Source organism: Bos indicus x Bos taurus, chromosome 16 (genome assembly GCF_003369695.1).
Source record: "Bos indicus x Bos taurus breed Angus x Brahman F1 hybrid chromosome 16, Bos_hybrid_MaternalHap_v2.0, whole genome shotgun sequence".
In the NCBI taxonomy this organism is placed as follows: Eukaryota; Metazoa; Chordata; class Mammalia; order Artiodactyla; family Bovidae; genus Bos; species Bos indicus x Bos taurus.
Genome location: NC_040091.1, coordinates 26,889,904 through 26,905,570, shown reverse-complemented (window position 1 = coordinate 26,905,570; position 15,667 = coordinate 26,889,904). Strand labels below are relative to the sequence as shown.

The 15,667-nt window shown below is 35.9% G+C and overlaps 1 protein-coding gene across 2 annotated transcripts in view; it reads left to right on the top strand.

Moving 5' to 3' along the window:
* WDR26 (WD repeat domain 26) overlaps positions 1 to 11,204 on the top strand; it is a 37,910-nt gene extending 26,706 nt beyond the window's left edge. The window contains exons 10-14 of one of the 2 annotated variants that reach the window (XM_027564546.1): positions 1,317 to 1,462; positions 1,750 to 1,828; positions 2,100 to 2,229; positions 5,733 to 5,918; positions 8,725 to 11,204. In XM_027564546.1, the coding sequence (XP_027420347.1) occupies positions 1,317 to 1,462; positions 1,750 to 1,828; positions 2,100 to 2,229; positions 5,733 to 5,918; positions 8,725 to 8,750 (567 nt within the window). In that variant the 3' untranslated portion in view covers positions 8,751 to 11,204. The remainder of the gene's footprint in view (positions 1 to 1,316; positions 1,463 to 1,749; positions 1,829 to 2,099; positions 2,230 to 5,732; positions 5,919 to 8,724) is intronic. The other variant, XM_027564545.1, reaches the window with a different exon arrangement.
* Positions 11,205 to 15,667: the final 4,463 nt, after the last annotated feature.

Below are 15,667 nucleotides of genomic sequence, written 5' to 3'. Positions count from 1 at the left end.
ATGATGATACAAATGCCGTGTCATTACTCTCTATTATCTAGATTTCATGTCTCATATCACTGCCTACCATGGTTCCAGTAGATCCTTCTAGATTTATTTATTTAAGACTAAAGTTAAATATCATAACCCCATCAAATCATTCAGTGTGGGTCATTTATCATAAAAACTTTTATGTCGCCATTACAAATTAGCAGTTTCATTAAGCTGACTGCAAGACTCATGGAATCTAGTGTGCTATTATCTCAGCATGGTTGTAAGTCATTTAATTTTTCCTCAGTTGTCCCAATACAGTTTATTGATACACCCCTGATTTTCTTTTATTTTAAGTGGTCAGTACCATTATAATATACTAATTTAAGCATTTTATGTCTGGACTTTCTCTCCATGGGCTAATGCTGTACTTTCATTGATTGATTGATATAATTGACATATATTGTTACATTAGTTTCAGATGTATGACATAATATGATCCAGTATTTGTATGCATTACAGAATGAGTTCCACAATAAGTCTTGTTAACAAACATCACCATACATAGTTACAAAATTTTTTTCTTATGATGAGGATTTTTAAGATTTACTTTATTAGCAACTTTCACATATGCAATACAATATTATTAACTATAGTCACCATTTTGGCATTTAAGCCATTAGTTCTTAATTCCCTGGATTCAAGGTGGCCTTGTGTGTTTCTGCTGACTTTGCCGTCCCTTACAGTGCTTAAGCCTTCAGGGTACATGACTTGGTAGTTCCCTAACCTGTAAAAATAGGATTGGCACTCAGAGCTTTGAATGTTCAGGAAGATAATGATCCTAAGAGCTTTGCTCAGTAGAGCATGTTACAAACTTGATGACTTTTTTTAAAACATCATAACAGATTCCTAAGTTCTGTACAGCTATAATTCATGTTATCTTTTTCCATATCACAACTTCTGAATATTATAGTACAAATCCCAGTATAGTGTATTTTAAAGGGATGTTTAAATTATTTTCCAAAAGTTGTGAGCCCTTGAAACTTAAGGAGTCTTTTCTTTCTTTGTATTTATTGTATTTATTTATGCTTGATAGAAGGGAAGATAGATTTGCTAAGATTCTCCCCCTCCTCTTAGGTATTGTAATGAAATTTGACTTATATAAATTTTGATAATTGAAAACACTTAAGGAACAACTAGGTTGCGATCAGTCTCAGGAAAAGATAGATATTACAAAAAGATATATTAAGAGATTCTTTTGGGGGAAAAAAAAAAGATTCTTTTGGTTCTTTGTTTGCTTTCTGAGTGCTGTTCTGTAATGAAGTTAATAGTAATTTTCTCCTCAGGATTTAGATGGTAATCTCCTTGACTCTTGGGAAGGAGTGAGAGTGCAATGTCTTTGGTGCTTGAGTGACGGGAAGACTGTTCTGGCATCAGATACACACCAGCGAATTCGGGGATATAACTTCGAGGACCTTACAGATAGAAACATGTAAATATACTTTATATCCATTAAACAACAGTTATCTGATTTGTATTAAAAGTGTAGTAGAACTTGCTTCTTCAAAAGAAGAGTTGTTATTTTTATTATGTTTTTGGTTTGATTGGTAATTTGGGTGGATAGTCTAGTGGTGCTTAGTAATTATTAACTCAGATTCTTTTTCTTGATTGAAATATAGTATGTAATAGTGATTACAGACTTAAATGTGTTGTATTTAAATAATTTGAATTTCTTGATTCTTCGTATGTTGGTTTTGACAAATTGTTTTTTGGTTACAGAGTACAAGAAGATCATCCCATTATGTCTTTTACTATTTCAAAGAATGGCCGATTAGCTTTGTTAAATGTAGCAACTCAGGTAAGTTTATTAACATAATTCTCAGGAAAATTTAGCTTAGTTAAAATTTGTGGGTTTTAGTATATATAAACAAATATTTTTATGAATTCTTAAATTTTAATTTGTGTGTTTGATCCATAAGTTTATAGAGTCAGTTGGAAATTTTTCAGGACATTGGCATTTTGCATAAACAGAAAATGGAAATGTTCATCAGGCAAATACATAGTCACAGATTACTCTTTAAAATTCTTTTATGTTAAGAATAAATACCTATATTCTCCTTTGCTTACAGGGAGTTCATTTATGGGACTTGCAAGACAGAGTTTTAGTAAGAAAGTATCAAGGTGTTACACAAGGGTTTTATACAATTCATTCATGTTTTGGAGGCCATAATGAAGACTTCATCGCAAGTGGCAGTGAAGGTAAATTGTGTCTCTGTTGATTCACAGATATATATAGATGGACTGAAAGTTCTATAATTCTCTGAATTTGTAAAGGTAGTTACGTCTCCAAACAAATTCAAGATGTTAAATCAGAAATCGTGTGAGTCATTTATCCAGTACACTGTTGATTCCCCTTTTCCTGAACTGATTTGAGTCCCTCCCTACTGCCACAGATCCACAGTGCCTGTTGTGGCTGTGTGGAAGTGTGTTTGGTGCATGTGTCAAATCAAGATTCAGTTAAATCATTACTCTTTTGTAGGTATTTTTCTTTTCGTGAGATTTAACGGTTTTCAGATGTTAATAGTATCTTAAAAATCAAGGTTAATTATGTTTTACTTGATCTTGGACAAAATTGACTGTAATTAGATCTTCAGTGGTTCTTTAATGACCGAAGAAAATAATTTAGATTTTCTTTGAGACCATGGGATTCTTATCATCTCAGAAAAGCTCAAATTATGGAATTAACTACTACCTTTTTTAATAACTTACTCTGGTCTAATAACATCAGTATATCAGGCAGGCACGTGCCTCAAGTAGTCTAATTTAAAACATTGTTTAAAATATGCGAGCACAAATAAGTGAGGCAGTATTAAAAGTTGCTGTACATTTTAAGGTAATAGAAACAAATAATGGCAGATTATTGAAAATTTTCTTTCAACACATTTTCTCGAGTACCCACTTCGCTGTTCTAGTACTGTAGCAGCAAATTACTTAAGTCATTTTTTAAAAACTGAATCTAGTTTTCCAAGATAGACCAAGGAACTGGATTATGTTGGTGAACACTTGGTGATGTTCGGTTACTGTGTGAGATGTTTCTATTTTCCCTTTCTTGACAAAAAAAAACTGATCTCAGTAGAGAAGAGGATCACAAGGTGACACATGAGTTTTTCCTTTGTGTATAAGGTGTATTTAAGGATTGGGACAAAGAGACATTTAGAGATTTAGATTTTTCACGTGAAGCATATGACTTCATTCTTTCTTTCCCCTAAAAATGTCATTCAGATAAGATTAAGAAAAGAGAAGAGTGGCTTGCTAGGTAACAATTGGGAGTTCACTTCTTTCCCATCAAAAAATCTTTTTTATCTGTTAATGTTATTTTCTTCTAGATTTTCCATTGGTTTCTATTTGATATGATTTAAATATCTTAAGCCTTCTATATGCTTTTTAGCTCCTCCTACTCGAAGATCCTTCCCCATGCTCTATTTAATCCTTCTCCTGATGGGGTTTTTTACCCCTCTTAATTATGCCTCACAATCGTGTGTGTGTGTGTCCAACTCTTTGTGACCCCATGGACCATAGCATAGGTTGCCATTTCCTCCTCCAGAGGATCTTCCTGGCTCAGGGATAGAACCCACATCTATTATGTCTCCTGAATTGGCAGGTGGATTCTTTACCAACTGTGACAATCCCCTATACTCTTTCTAAAAATAATACATAGCCTAGAAGTACGTTTAAAAAACATGTATTGCCACTATTATCCCTAGTGATGTCAATCTTTTTTTTTTCCGGCCCAAACTAACTTTAGAACTAAGCCTGATGAATAATGTAATTAAGCCACATTATATTCCATTTAGGGCTAAAAATGAAACATAACTGTGAAGGAAAGAGATTAGGATTCTCATGACTCAGGTGGTTTAGAATGGCTCTAACAATGTTTTCAACACCAAGTGGTTATAGCAAATATGCTATCTCCCAAGATGTCCACAGTAATCCATTCGTTGTTTATTTGTAAGAAATACATTCCAAGAACCTTCCAAACCCCCCAAATCATGAATGTCAATATAAGATAGAGCAATAGGAAGCATTTCCCCCTAAAAGTTACGCCATTACTCCAGCCTTTTCATTGTGCTGATAATAAAGAGAAAAACTTATTTTTTCCTCTGCATTGGCACTGGATTCCTTAAACTGATAAAAGTAAGCAGAACTTGATCATAAGGCCTGTCATTGTGACCTTGACTGCTCAGATCTTTCTTAATTTTTGCTGCATATTCAATAAATATCCTCCTTGGATATGTGTTCACAAAAGCATTTTTCATCCAGATTTCAGTAGGCAGATTTCGGTTGGATTCTCACTTTTCAGGAAAGCCTGTAGTCTTTCTTTGTGGACTTGCTCTGTCCAAGGGGAAGCATAGCTAGTCTGGGCATTTTTTTTTACTTTTGTTAGTTTTATTTTATTCAAGGAAAATTATTTTTAAAAATGACTGAACAACGAATACCTTCTAGGAAAGATAAATTCAGTACTTCAGTGAGTTCCTTTTAGCTTTCGCTTTCCATACACAAAAAAATGTTCAACAGTGGTTCCAACTTTTTATCTTTGTAAGTTTTGAAACCAGGGCATGTTCTTTTACCACAAGTTGATTACCTGTTCACCACTCTCTGGCAGCACATCCGCTGAAAGTTCCCACATTGATCATGTATGTAACTGAGTGACAGCTCTTCAGATGGGACACTTTTCTAACTCACCCTGGGGTTCTGCCCTCTGTTCAAGAACCATCACTTACATTTAGTTAACTCTTTATGGTAATACATGGTGTTCACTGTGTATTGGACTCTGTTCAAAACATTTCTTCATATACAGACTTACTTTATCCTCATAATATGATGAGGTAAGTATGACTCCCCGTTTAAAGAAGAAAAGTTGCAGGGGGTGGCAAATGTGCCCAGAGTTACACAGCTGGTCAGGAACACAGGGAGGATGTGGACCAAGTAGTCTGACTCTACAGCCCTTACTCTGAACCACTACTCTGTACTAGACAGTTGTTTCATTTTGTTTTTGAAGATTAGTTTATCCAAAGAAACAAAGTTGTTGGGGGTTTTGGTTTTTATGGGCACTTAATGAGAGTGTAAATAGACTACACACAGTCATATCATGATACAGCTGTAGGACAGCCGGCTAGCCTCTCAAGTAAACACGTGAGCAGGACGTCCCGGATTTCAATCCCAGGTTCACCGTTTACCAGCTGTTAACCATGAGGAGATTGCTTACACTTGCAGTTCATCAGTCACCATCCATAAAAGGGATAAGCACCACCTCCTGATGGTGGTGAAAACTAAATAATATAGTTATTTAGCACCTAAAACATTGTAAACACTCAATATTTAGCTGTCATCTTAATTGCCATATTTGAATTTGGATACATTGCTTCTCTGTCACCCCTCATTTCCATAGAATTTATCTTCATCCTAGATTTCTTTATATTCAAAGGTCTTCACTGTGATTATACATTATGTATTACAGAATATTGCAGATTCTATGATGACTTGCAAGCTGGTTTGTCATTTTTAACAGGGGGAAAATGTGTATTTTATTAAAATTTAAATGGATTTTTCAAAAAATAATATGTTAAATTATTCACATTGTTTTTGTTGTCCTTTCAAGTCTGATACGTTAAATGTTCTGTAATGAGCAGTAAACTTAAAATCAGTCAATTTTGTTAATCTATTATACTTTCCCAACTTTTTTCTGAATTACTGTTATTCAGATCACAAGGTTTACATCTGGCACAAACGTAGTGAACTGCCAATTGCGGAGCTGACAGGGCACACACGTACAGTCAACTGCGTGAGCTGGAACCCACAGATTCCATCCATGATGGCCAGCGCCTCAGATGACGGCACTGTTAGGATATGGGGACCAGCACCTTTTATAGACCACCAGAATATTGAAGGTAACCGTCATACAGTATTGTGTTTTTTTCCAAATGAAACCTTGCCTTAATTTATCATTAAGTTGTAGCACTTTGGGGCGGTACTTTAAAGTGTAGGATATAATACATTTTCTCCCTCATTTAAAGATTGTACACTATATCTCACTGCACAGGAGTTTAATTAATCTAATATGCAACAGTATTTTTTTGTTTGTTTTAATGATGACAGTGGTGAGAATACGCAGGAATATGCCACCTCATTTACAGGCAAGTTAGTATTGCCACTTTCAAAATCTTCGTAAAAATCTTCCTTCATTGACAAGAAGTATTTTATACTTCTGTGCTCGTGAAAACTAGCTAGTATATGAAATTTGAACAACTGAGAATGATCTTGCTTATGGTTTTATCCTTACAGATGAGTATCTGTTAATACCATGTAGCACACTAGCATGAACTGTGCATGATGGACAGAGAAAGAGAATGGAACTAGAATTCATCATGTACCTATGTGCCTAGTAACCTGCTAGGCCCTTTATAGACACTGTCTTGCAGAACATCTTTATAGCCCTGTAAGAGAAATGGAGAAGTGTGTTTGTCCTCATTTCTGGAGTGTGAAAACTGAAGCGTGGCAAGACTAGTTAACTTGTAGAGTGCTACCAGGTCTTCAAATCTTAAGTCTGAAAGGTGTTTTCCATTACTTTCAGATACCAGAAAAAAGCCCAAAGCCAGAAAGCTAACAGTTAAGGACATAGCTTAATTGAGCAAGATATGCTAGAAAGAAGAGATAATGAGAAATTTTATGTAAATGACTTACCTGTTCTTTTTTTAGAGCAGAAATATTTAGTTTGCTTAAAAGGGAATAATTTACCTAGAAACAGATAAACAGATTTTTTTGTTCACAGTGTGTCCCACCTAAGTGTTTTTAGTAAGAAAGATGACCAGCTGCTCTCAGTTATGCTCAGAGGAGGAGGGTTGTCAGGGTAGCACGAATGGCTTAAAAGCATGTTTTCTGTGCTTTTATCTGTATGGTACGAACTGTACCAGATCTCACTGGTAGGTGAGGATGTACAGCCAAAGACAAGGGTAAAAAGCATGTAGAGCACACAGCTCAAGAAGTTGGAAAACTACTCTTGAGTTATTCAGAAGCTTCTAGGGCATTTTTGTATTTGTAGATCACTACATGACATGATTTCACTAACATACCTCTGAAATTAGCTAAAAACAAAAATCTTGTATTGATTTCCTGTTGTGTGTGTGTGTTGTCCCTTTTTAGGTTTCAAGGCCTACTCATAGATACTTTAGAGATCTATAACTGAGATTATATGTGATTTTCAAATTTAATTAGTCATTTTGGAAATTATTTCTTCAAATAAACATTTGATACAAAGAACTAGGAAAAATACTAGGTATATAGTAACAGATTTACCTTGTAAGTAGATTTATTTTAGACGTAGCTTTAAGGATATGTTTGTGCCTCCACTACAGTGGAATAAGAGTTGCAGTGCTATTTGTAATTTAATTATTGTGGATACTCATGGTGGATGAGACAAACTTAGTCCAGTTGTAAGAACTGGGTCAAATTAAGCAATTTTCAGTTGTGCTTTGGAAATAGGTATAGCACTAAAAGATTTTCATTTATACCTACAATGGGAAGACAACTGCTTTGTAACCAGACACTTGGTTCCATGCTTTTTATTAAGGTATCCTCTGAGTTCTTTTTCCCCTGCTCGAAAACATGTTTTCTAATTAATATCTGTTTGGAATAGACATTTGGGAAAAATGTAGATGAAGCTAAGGAAATGGCATTCCAAAACCATATGTATCCTAAGATACTATAAGTCATTTAACTAAAAATACTTAAGTTCCAAAAAAAAGAATCACTGACCTTTTATTATAAGTAGCAATCCATACTACATTTTTTTTTTTTTTGAGGACTGTATAAAATGGAATAGAATCAAGTACTCATACATGCTACAACATGGATGAACTTTAAAAACAATATGCTATGAAAGAAGCCAGACAAAAAAGAGTACCTACTAGGTTCCATTTATATGAAAGTGTCCCAAATAGGCTAATCTATAGAGAAAGCAGACTAGTAATTGCTTAGGATTGTTGATCGACTTCTAATGGTGATGAAAATGTTTTAAAATTGATTGCCTTGATGGTTGTACAATCCTATGTGAATATGCTAATAAATACTGAATTGTCCAGTTTAAATGGGTGCATTGTAGAGTATGTGAATTATATCAGTAGAGCTGTTAACACATTGTCCTTCCCCCCTCCCCCCGCCACACACACACACACACACAGAGTAGGGTAATATTGCAAAGTTTCAAACTGAACCACTAAAAGAATTCAATATTGGATTGGACAAAAAAGTTTATTTGGATTTTTCTGTAAAATTGGGAAACTGAACAAACTTTTTGGCCAACCCAGTACATAGTTACAGTGCAGTTCTACCTTGGACTGCCAGATGTTCTTTCTTCTCTTCTATTGAAAACTACCATAAAAATGTTTCCACTCTGAGTAACTATTTCAAGATTTCTTTTTAAAGTATAAGATTCCAATATGATTATTCACTTGGGTTCTCCAGTATTCAAAATAATCATGGGTTTAGACTGTAATATGTAGCCTAAGATGTGATAACACAGTTTTAATGATCATGATGAAAATACCAAGAATTTGCCTTGATGTGATTGTTTTTTAATGTTAAGATATTTTGTGATGTCTTGATGCTAATTTCAAAACTTTCTAACTGATAACTTTTTTCTCCCCCCCCCCTCTTCTTCTTTTCCCCCAATACACATTTCATCTTGTCTTCATTCAGAGGAATGCAGTAGCATGGATAGTTGATGGCGAATTTGGAGCAGACGACTTCTGTTTAACTTAAAATTAGTCGTATTTTAATGGCTTGGGATTTGGTGCAAACAAACATGATTGATAGCTGGACTGACATGCTCGTCATGAAAAAAGAACCATTTCTGAAGCCCGATTGGGGCCAAACATTTACACCTTGCTTCATAGTAACCAGTTGAGATGAAGCACGTCGTTAGAACGTTGTTGGACACCATGTTGAATTATCCCCCCATCGGTTGTGAAGAACTGTGCTACATTCAGGCTTACCCATTGAACTCAGTATATATATTTTTTTCCCTCCTGCCTTTTGTCTGGCAGGATACCATTCTTGTTGCTCTTCTGTGTAATGAAGTTTAAATGCTTGTTTGGAAAACTTTATTTAACAGTTTAGAAGGCTTGATAGAAAGAGTGCATTAGTCTGAAGAGTATACATTGGATAGGAAAGAATTTCCTTCTTTTGTTTCTCCAAATCTTTCCGCCTTATTTAGCTTGAGATCTTTGCAGCTTGGTTCATGGATTCTAGCCTTGCCCGTTGCGCAGTATATACTGATCCAGATGATAAACCAGTGAACTATGTCAAAAGCACTCTCAATATTACATTTGACAAAAAGTTTTGTACTTTTCACATAGCTTGTTGCCCCGTAAAAGGGTTAACAGCACAATTTTTTAAAAATAAATTAAGAAGTATTTATAGGATTAAAGTGACTTCATTTGTATACATTTGGAATCTAAACCAGCTAAAAAAGAGTTTCCTTTATGACTTAGATATGCAGTATAACTGATGCTCTTCTGGAATACCACATGAGACATGGTCAGAAACAGTACTTGGAAGGACATTATACAGAAAATTCAGAGTAGTGCTTTGAAGATTTTCCCCCTTTTGTTTTATTCCCGAAGGAACATCAGTACCTGATCTTGAAGAAATTTAAGATTCAAAAAGAGAATTTTTAATTTGTACCAATATGAGAGATCAGTAGTCCGTATAAGTTTTCAACAAAGCTTGTTCCAAGTTGTTCTCAATTTGGGGAATCATTTTGGTGTCATCTAGCAAGAGAGTAGAAATCAGCAGATATAACCACTTCGGAAGTTTATAGTATAACTGAGCTTGTTAGAAGAATTCAGCAGGTTACAAACATACTTAAACTGGGTTTAAAACCTCATAATCATTTCTCTAATTGCCCTTAATATTTTGACATAGGGATACATAAATTTAAAGACTATTTCTCCTCAGTTTTTCGGATATTGCCATACTGAACCTCATTCTAAACTGGTGCTGTGGGTAGTGTCCCTCTCCCCTCCCTGTTTAGTTTAAGGAAAGGTTTCCTTCATGGAAAAGCACTTTTGAGAATTTCACATTTAAAATACGCCAAAAGCCTGATGTTCACATTGTGCTTTTAAAATCCTGTAACAGCTGAGTACAACATACTTAGTCTCCTTTGAAATTCCCTCCCCTTTTCAGTAGAGGATGAATGTGGTGACCATAGCTGTTACATTGAGAAGAGTGGGAATATCTCCAAAATAAGATTCTGGTGAAGAAAAAGTCTTAACGCTGTTTGCTTTTGACCCAGCCAAATCTATATTATTTACCATGAGCAGACTTCTTCAGGATCCACAAAGAAGAGAAGAAAGGCTTGGATGTCAGGAGTTCTTCCTTGGTGGGTGGGATGGGGGTGGGGGGCCTTTAACAGGAGGGTAGCAGGGAGAAATGGTCAAGTCAGGGAAGGGGAGAAGAAAGAAAAACACAAATTGGCCTTAAAATAGCTCGGATTCTCCCAGAAGCTCATAGTAAGAGGAGATGACAGATCGTGGTCAGCAGATTATTTTATCAAATTGGTAATGTAAAAGATTTCTTTAAGCTCCATTTTGCAGAGACCACCACTTAGAGAATCAAGAATTCCTGTTTTGATATTTCTAAGTTAAAATAACTATATGTTACAGTTTATCTGGTACTTCATTTTTCCTAACTAAAATTACTTTTTACTTTAAGCTTGAATAAAATCTTCATTGGTAACTGTATATAATTAAGTGGCAACTTCTGTTTACCTCAGTACAGTTAAATCCATTCATATTTTAAGTGATTCGTGTATACCCTGAAGCCATTAATTACCCCAATCTCTATGGTAACATCACTAACAAAATGTGGGCATAGAAACTCCACAGCTGTTTACAAATTGCATTACAGTGTGCCATGGTACCTTTGTAACATTCACTGGGATTTGTGCCCGTTCAGGGGCAATTTGGCACTCAGAGTCTACTGTCCTTCACCCAACCACCCCTAGATCTGAGTTTTCAGAGTGCTTCTGAAGTACAGTTGAAGAACACTTTAAAAAAGTGGAGGCAAAGTGAGGCACATTTTACAAGAACATAACTCCAATAAAACGGAGTAACAACTATGCAAAGGTTTCTGTAGCAGCTAGGTGAGTTTGTGTTCCAAGTCTGTCTTAATTGGCAGCTTCCTACATATACTGGTACTTGGTGGTGCCAACTTGCTGTAAACGTCTATTTCATGCATGTGCCGTGCAGTGACTGCTAGAAAGGTGAAATAAATGAAGAAACCTAAGACTTTGTGGTACAAAGAACCTGATGACAGGATGGTCCAACTCATAGCTGTCAAGTGAAACCTCTGACTGTGCTGTAGTCTCTCTAGGCTTGAGGTGAGAGTATTTTCAAGCCAGCTGCAAGATACTAACAAATGTATAAACTGAAAAGTACCAATACTTTTTGCACATAGATCAAAATAGAGTGGAGAATTTTGGCTCCAAAAATCAGGTTAGTAGGCTCATTTCCATGTGCTTGAAAATGTTTTTGTTGTTAACCGTTAATCAAGGGCTAGAGCATGTATGAAATTAAATGTCTTTTTCCTCCAAATAACTGGTTATTAATAGTACAGTGTTGGATTTGGGGTTCCTAAAATGGGTGTGTGGGTGGTGAATTAAGAGTAGGGAATTAGCTGGGAGGGAAGACGCCCTCAGTTTTTATTTCTGTATTTTATTAGTGTTCATGCTAGCTACACTTCTGTTACTGGCCAGGTAAATGTTCTATTTAACCAGGTAAGTAGTTTAAACAGAGGAAATTGTGTTTGCAAATGCCCCTACTAATTGGCCCATTTTAGTGGGTGGGAGAACAAAAAGGGATTACCTAACTTTTAACTAAAATAACTTGTCAATATGTTATGAATCTGAAATCACCCTAGCAGTAATTTGGTGATTTTTATTATTAGGAGTGTTGTCCCTGTAGAGTGGCGTTCCATGACATTAATAGAAAACCCTTTTTCCCCACCCCTCCCCATCTTGAAATTCTCTTTTTTAGGTTCCTGCACACAAGAACTGACCCTAACACCTCTGCTCACACTGGTAAATATATCTTAACATCTCTTGAAAGGGAAATATCCATATCAGTTTCTTTCACAGCAGAAGAATGACTACTTTTGAATGGGGAGGAAAGAAGACATTTTTCTTAATATCCTTTTTGTCCCATATCTAAAATGTTTATCTTGATTTTGTTTTACTTTCTCATTTAAATTTTAGCAACGTTTTTGGGGTTGTTCCCGAAAACATTACTTCCATTTCAAAAACCATACCTGATTTAATATAAACTGCTAATTTTAAGAGAAGAGGTGAATTTGCATTTACACTTAGACACTTTCTAAAAACAGGGTGAACTTAATTGAAAATTTTCAGTGTTGTTAAGCTATTGTTATAGTAGCTGCCCTATAGTTGCAAAAACAAAACCCTTCACATCCTTTATCTGCTTAATCCAGATAGCCTGGATTTAATGAAACTAATAATATAAAAATGTGTGTGTGTGTGTTGTATCTGTATGAAAGAGAGAGAGTACTTAATAAGTCCTAGAAGCAGCTGTTCTGGGTTCTTAGCAATTTTACTGAAAGTCTCGTGCACATGTGAAGTGCCCTCTCTGAATTAAGGTTTGGTTAATATTGGTATATTTTTATAAGACTGAAATTGTGTCCCCATCTTTAACTTAAAACCTTTTCATCATCAGGGTCAATGTGCTAAAACTGAATCGGAACATTTTTAGGCACAGGTGGAAAAAATTTTATTGGCTCCTTGAAAATGTGTGTGTGTGGCGAGGGGAATAGATCCACAAAAGCATGTGTGTATTTATAAACCAAGCTGTAGAGATCAAGAAGAGAACTTAAGTGTTGATCTCAAGATTTCCTAAATTGTCAAGATTTACATGGCATTGTGGTGGAACTAGTTAACACTTAGAGCTTTTGGTATGTAATAATTATTTGCTATGGACTGATTAAATGTTTCAAAGGATTGTGTTCTTAAATTTGGGGGGGTTGTTTTTTGTTTTTAACTGCCTCTCAGATTATATTTAGTAGTTTAAATTTTTTTGCTTTATTATTTCATTAAAGCGTAAAAAACTTCAGGTCTCTGGTATATTTATTTTCACTTGTTCTACTAATTATTTACAAAACACCCTTTGTTAACTTTTATTTTATAAATGTGTAGTATATTAAATGTCTTTAAATTTTTGTTCAACTGAAATATGTTAACTTTGATTTGCTTTCCTGGGTTTTTTTTTTAAAAATACACCTTTTCCATGTCAGTGCATAGCACTTAACCAATTGTTTGTACTCCCTTTTAATTCAATAAACAGAATGAATAATTAAGTAATTGTAGCTGTGTTAAATCAAATAGCCACTAATCTGAGTGTTTAAATAGTACTTTTTACCTAGAACAATCAGTTTGCTGAATTTGATATCCATAGATTCACCTGGAGTTTTTTAAGTGTCTAACAAAGCCCTCTTAGCCAGTTATCTTTTTAAAGAGCTATTGTATGTAACTATGGATTAATTTAGAAAATCTACAGGAACATTTGCATTTTAAAGGAATCATATGCCATATGTTCAAAAATGTTGTTCAGTCCCCCAGTCGTGTCCGACTCTCTGCACCCCATGGACTCCAGTGCGCCAGGCCTCCCTGTCACTCATCATCTCCTGAAGTTTGTCCAAGCTCATGTCCATTGCATCAGTGATACCAACCAGCTAACTCATCCTCTGATGCCCTCTTCTCCTTCTGCTCTCAATCTTTCCCAGCATCAGGGACTTTTCCAATAATTCGGCTGTTCACAGCAGATAACCAAAATATTGGAGCTTCCGCTTGCATCAGTCCTTCCAGTGAGTATTCAGGGTTGATTTTCCTTAAGATTGAATGGTTTGATCTCCTTGCTGTCCAAGGGACATTGAGGATTCTTCTCTAGCACCACACTTAAAAGGTATCAATTCTTTGGCAGTCTGCCTTGACCTGGGTTCGATCCCTGGGTTGGGAAGATCCCCTGGAAAAGGGAAAGGCTGCCCACTCCAGTATTCTGGCCTGGAGAATTCCATGGACTGTATATAATCCATGGGGTCACAGAGTTGGACACGACTGAGCGACTTTGACTTCATTTCACTTCTTTACAGTCCAGCTCTTGCAGTGAGGGTAACAAATAGATTCAAGAGATTAGATCAAGTTTACCTGAAGAACTACGGGCGGAGGTCCATAATATTATACAGGAGGCAGCGAATAAAACCATCCCAAAGGAAAAAGCAAGAAGGCAAAGTGGTTATCTGAGGAGGCTTTACAAAGAGCTGAACAAAGAAGAGACGCAAAAACAAGGGAAAAAGGGAAAGGTATATCCAACTAAACACAGATTTCCAAAGAACAGCACAGAGACAGGAAGGCCTTCTTCAATGAACAGTGTCTAAAACTAGAAGAAAACAACAGAAAGGGGTAGAGATCTCTTCAGGAAAATTGGGAGATACCAAAGGAACATTTCACTCAAAGAGGGGCACAATAAAGGACAGAAATGGTGGAGACCTAGTGGATGCTGAAGAGCTGGAAAGAACACACAGAAGAACTGTACCAAAAAGATCTTAATGAACTGGATTGCTACGATGGTGTGGTCAGTCACACAGTCAGACATTTTGTGCAGCGAAGTCAAGTGGGCCTTAGGAAGCACTGCTGTTAATAAAGCTAGTGGATGCGATGGAGTCCCTAAAGGATGATGCCATCAAGGTGTTGCATTCAATATGTCCACAAATCTGGAAGACCCAGCAGTAGCCACAGGACTGGAAGAGTTTCAAAAATACTACTACATCTGAAATTATGCAGTTAGGCAGTGGAAATGCTGACAAGGGGTGAAAATACATTTCCAATTTGAAATTAAAATTTATTTCGTAACAGATATATAGTTCTTTAAAGATCTCCTTGGAGAACACGTTCAATATATACAAACCTATGCAGTACACTTGTATTTATGAAAATGAAAACAAAGTGCCCATCAGTGAATTACTACAGAAGTAGGCTTTATGATTTTTACTGCTAAGAACGACGTTCTGCACAGTAGAAGGAAGTTCAAATGTGGAAAATCTGTATTTAGCAGGCAGTGAGTGGAGAGTCAGCTTAGGATAGCAGACCCACTGGTGAGGCAGAGAGAGTAGTGCTTCCACACGCTGCTCCCCTCTTCAAAGGTATGGTTGCCACTTGCTCTGATCAACAGGCAAGAGGAACTTTTTCTACTTGAGTCTTTAAATATACAGCTACACTTGGTGGATTTAGCTTAGTCAGATTATTCCTCTTTATTTTTTATTTATATATATTTTTATCTCTCTTTAAAGCTTCATGCCAGATCCCAGCAGGTATAGAAAACTTCCCAACCTTAATAAATCTGACAGTAGAGTTGTATTTTAAAAACACAATTCTCTTCCACTTAAGCAAGAGAAAAGTTGGTCTTTAGTTACATCATTTCATGACTTGACATTTTTTCCAGAAAGACTTAAACCTGTAAACATTCAACAAAATCACCCCGTCATCCTGTCAACTCAGGCTCATGCTGAGTCATATTTGGCTCTTTTGCAACTCCATGGACTGCAAGCCCACCAGGTTCCTCTGTCCATGGGATTT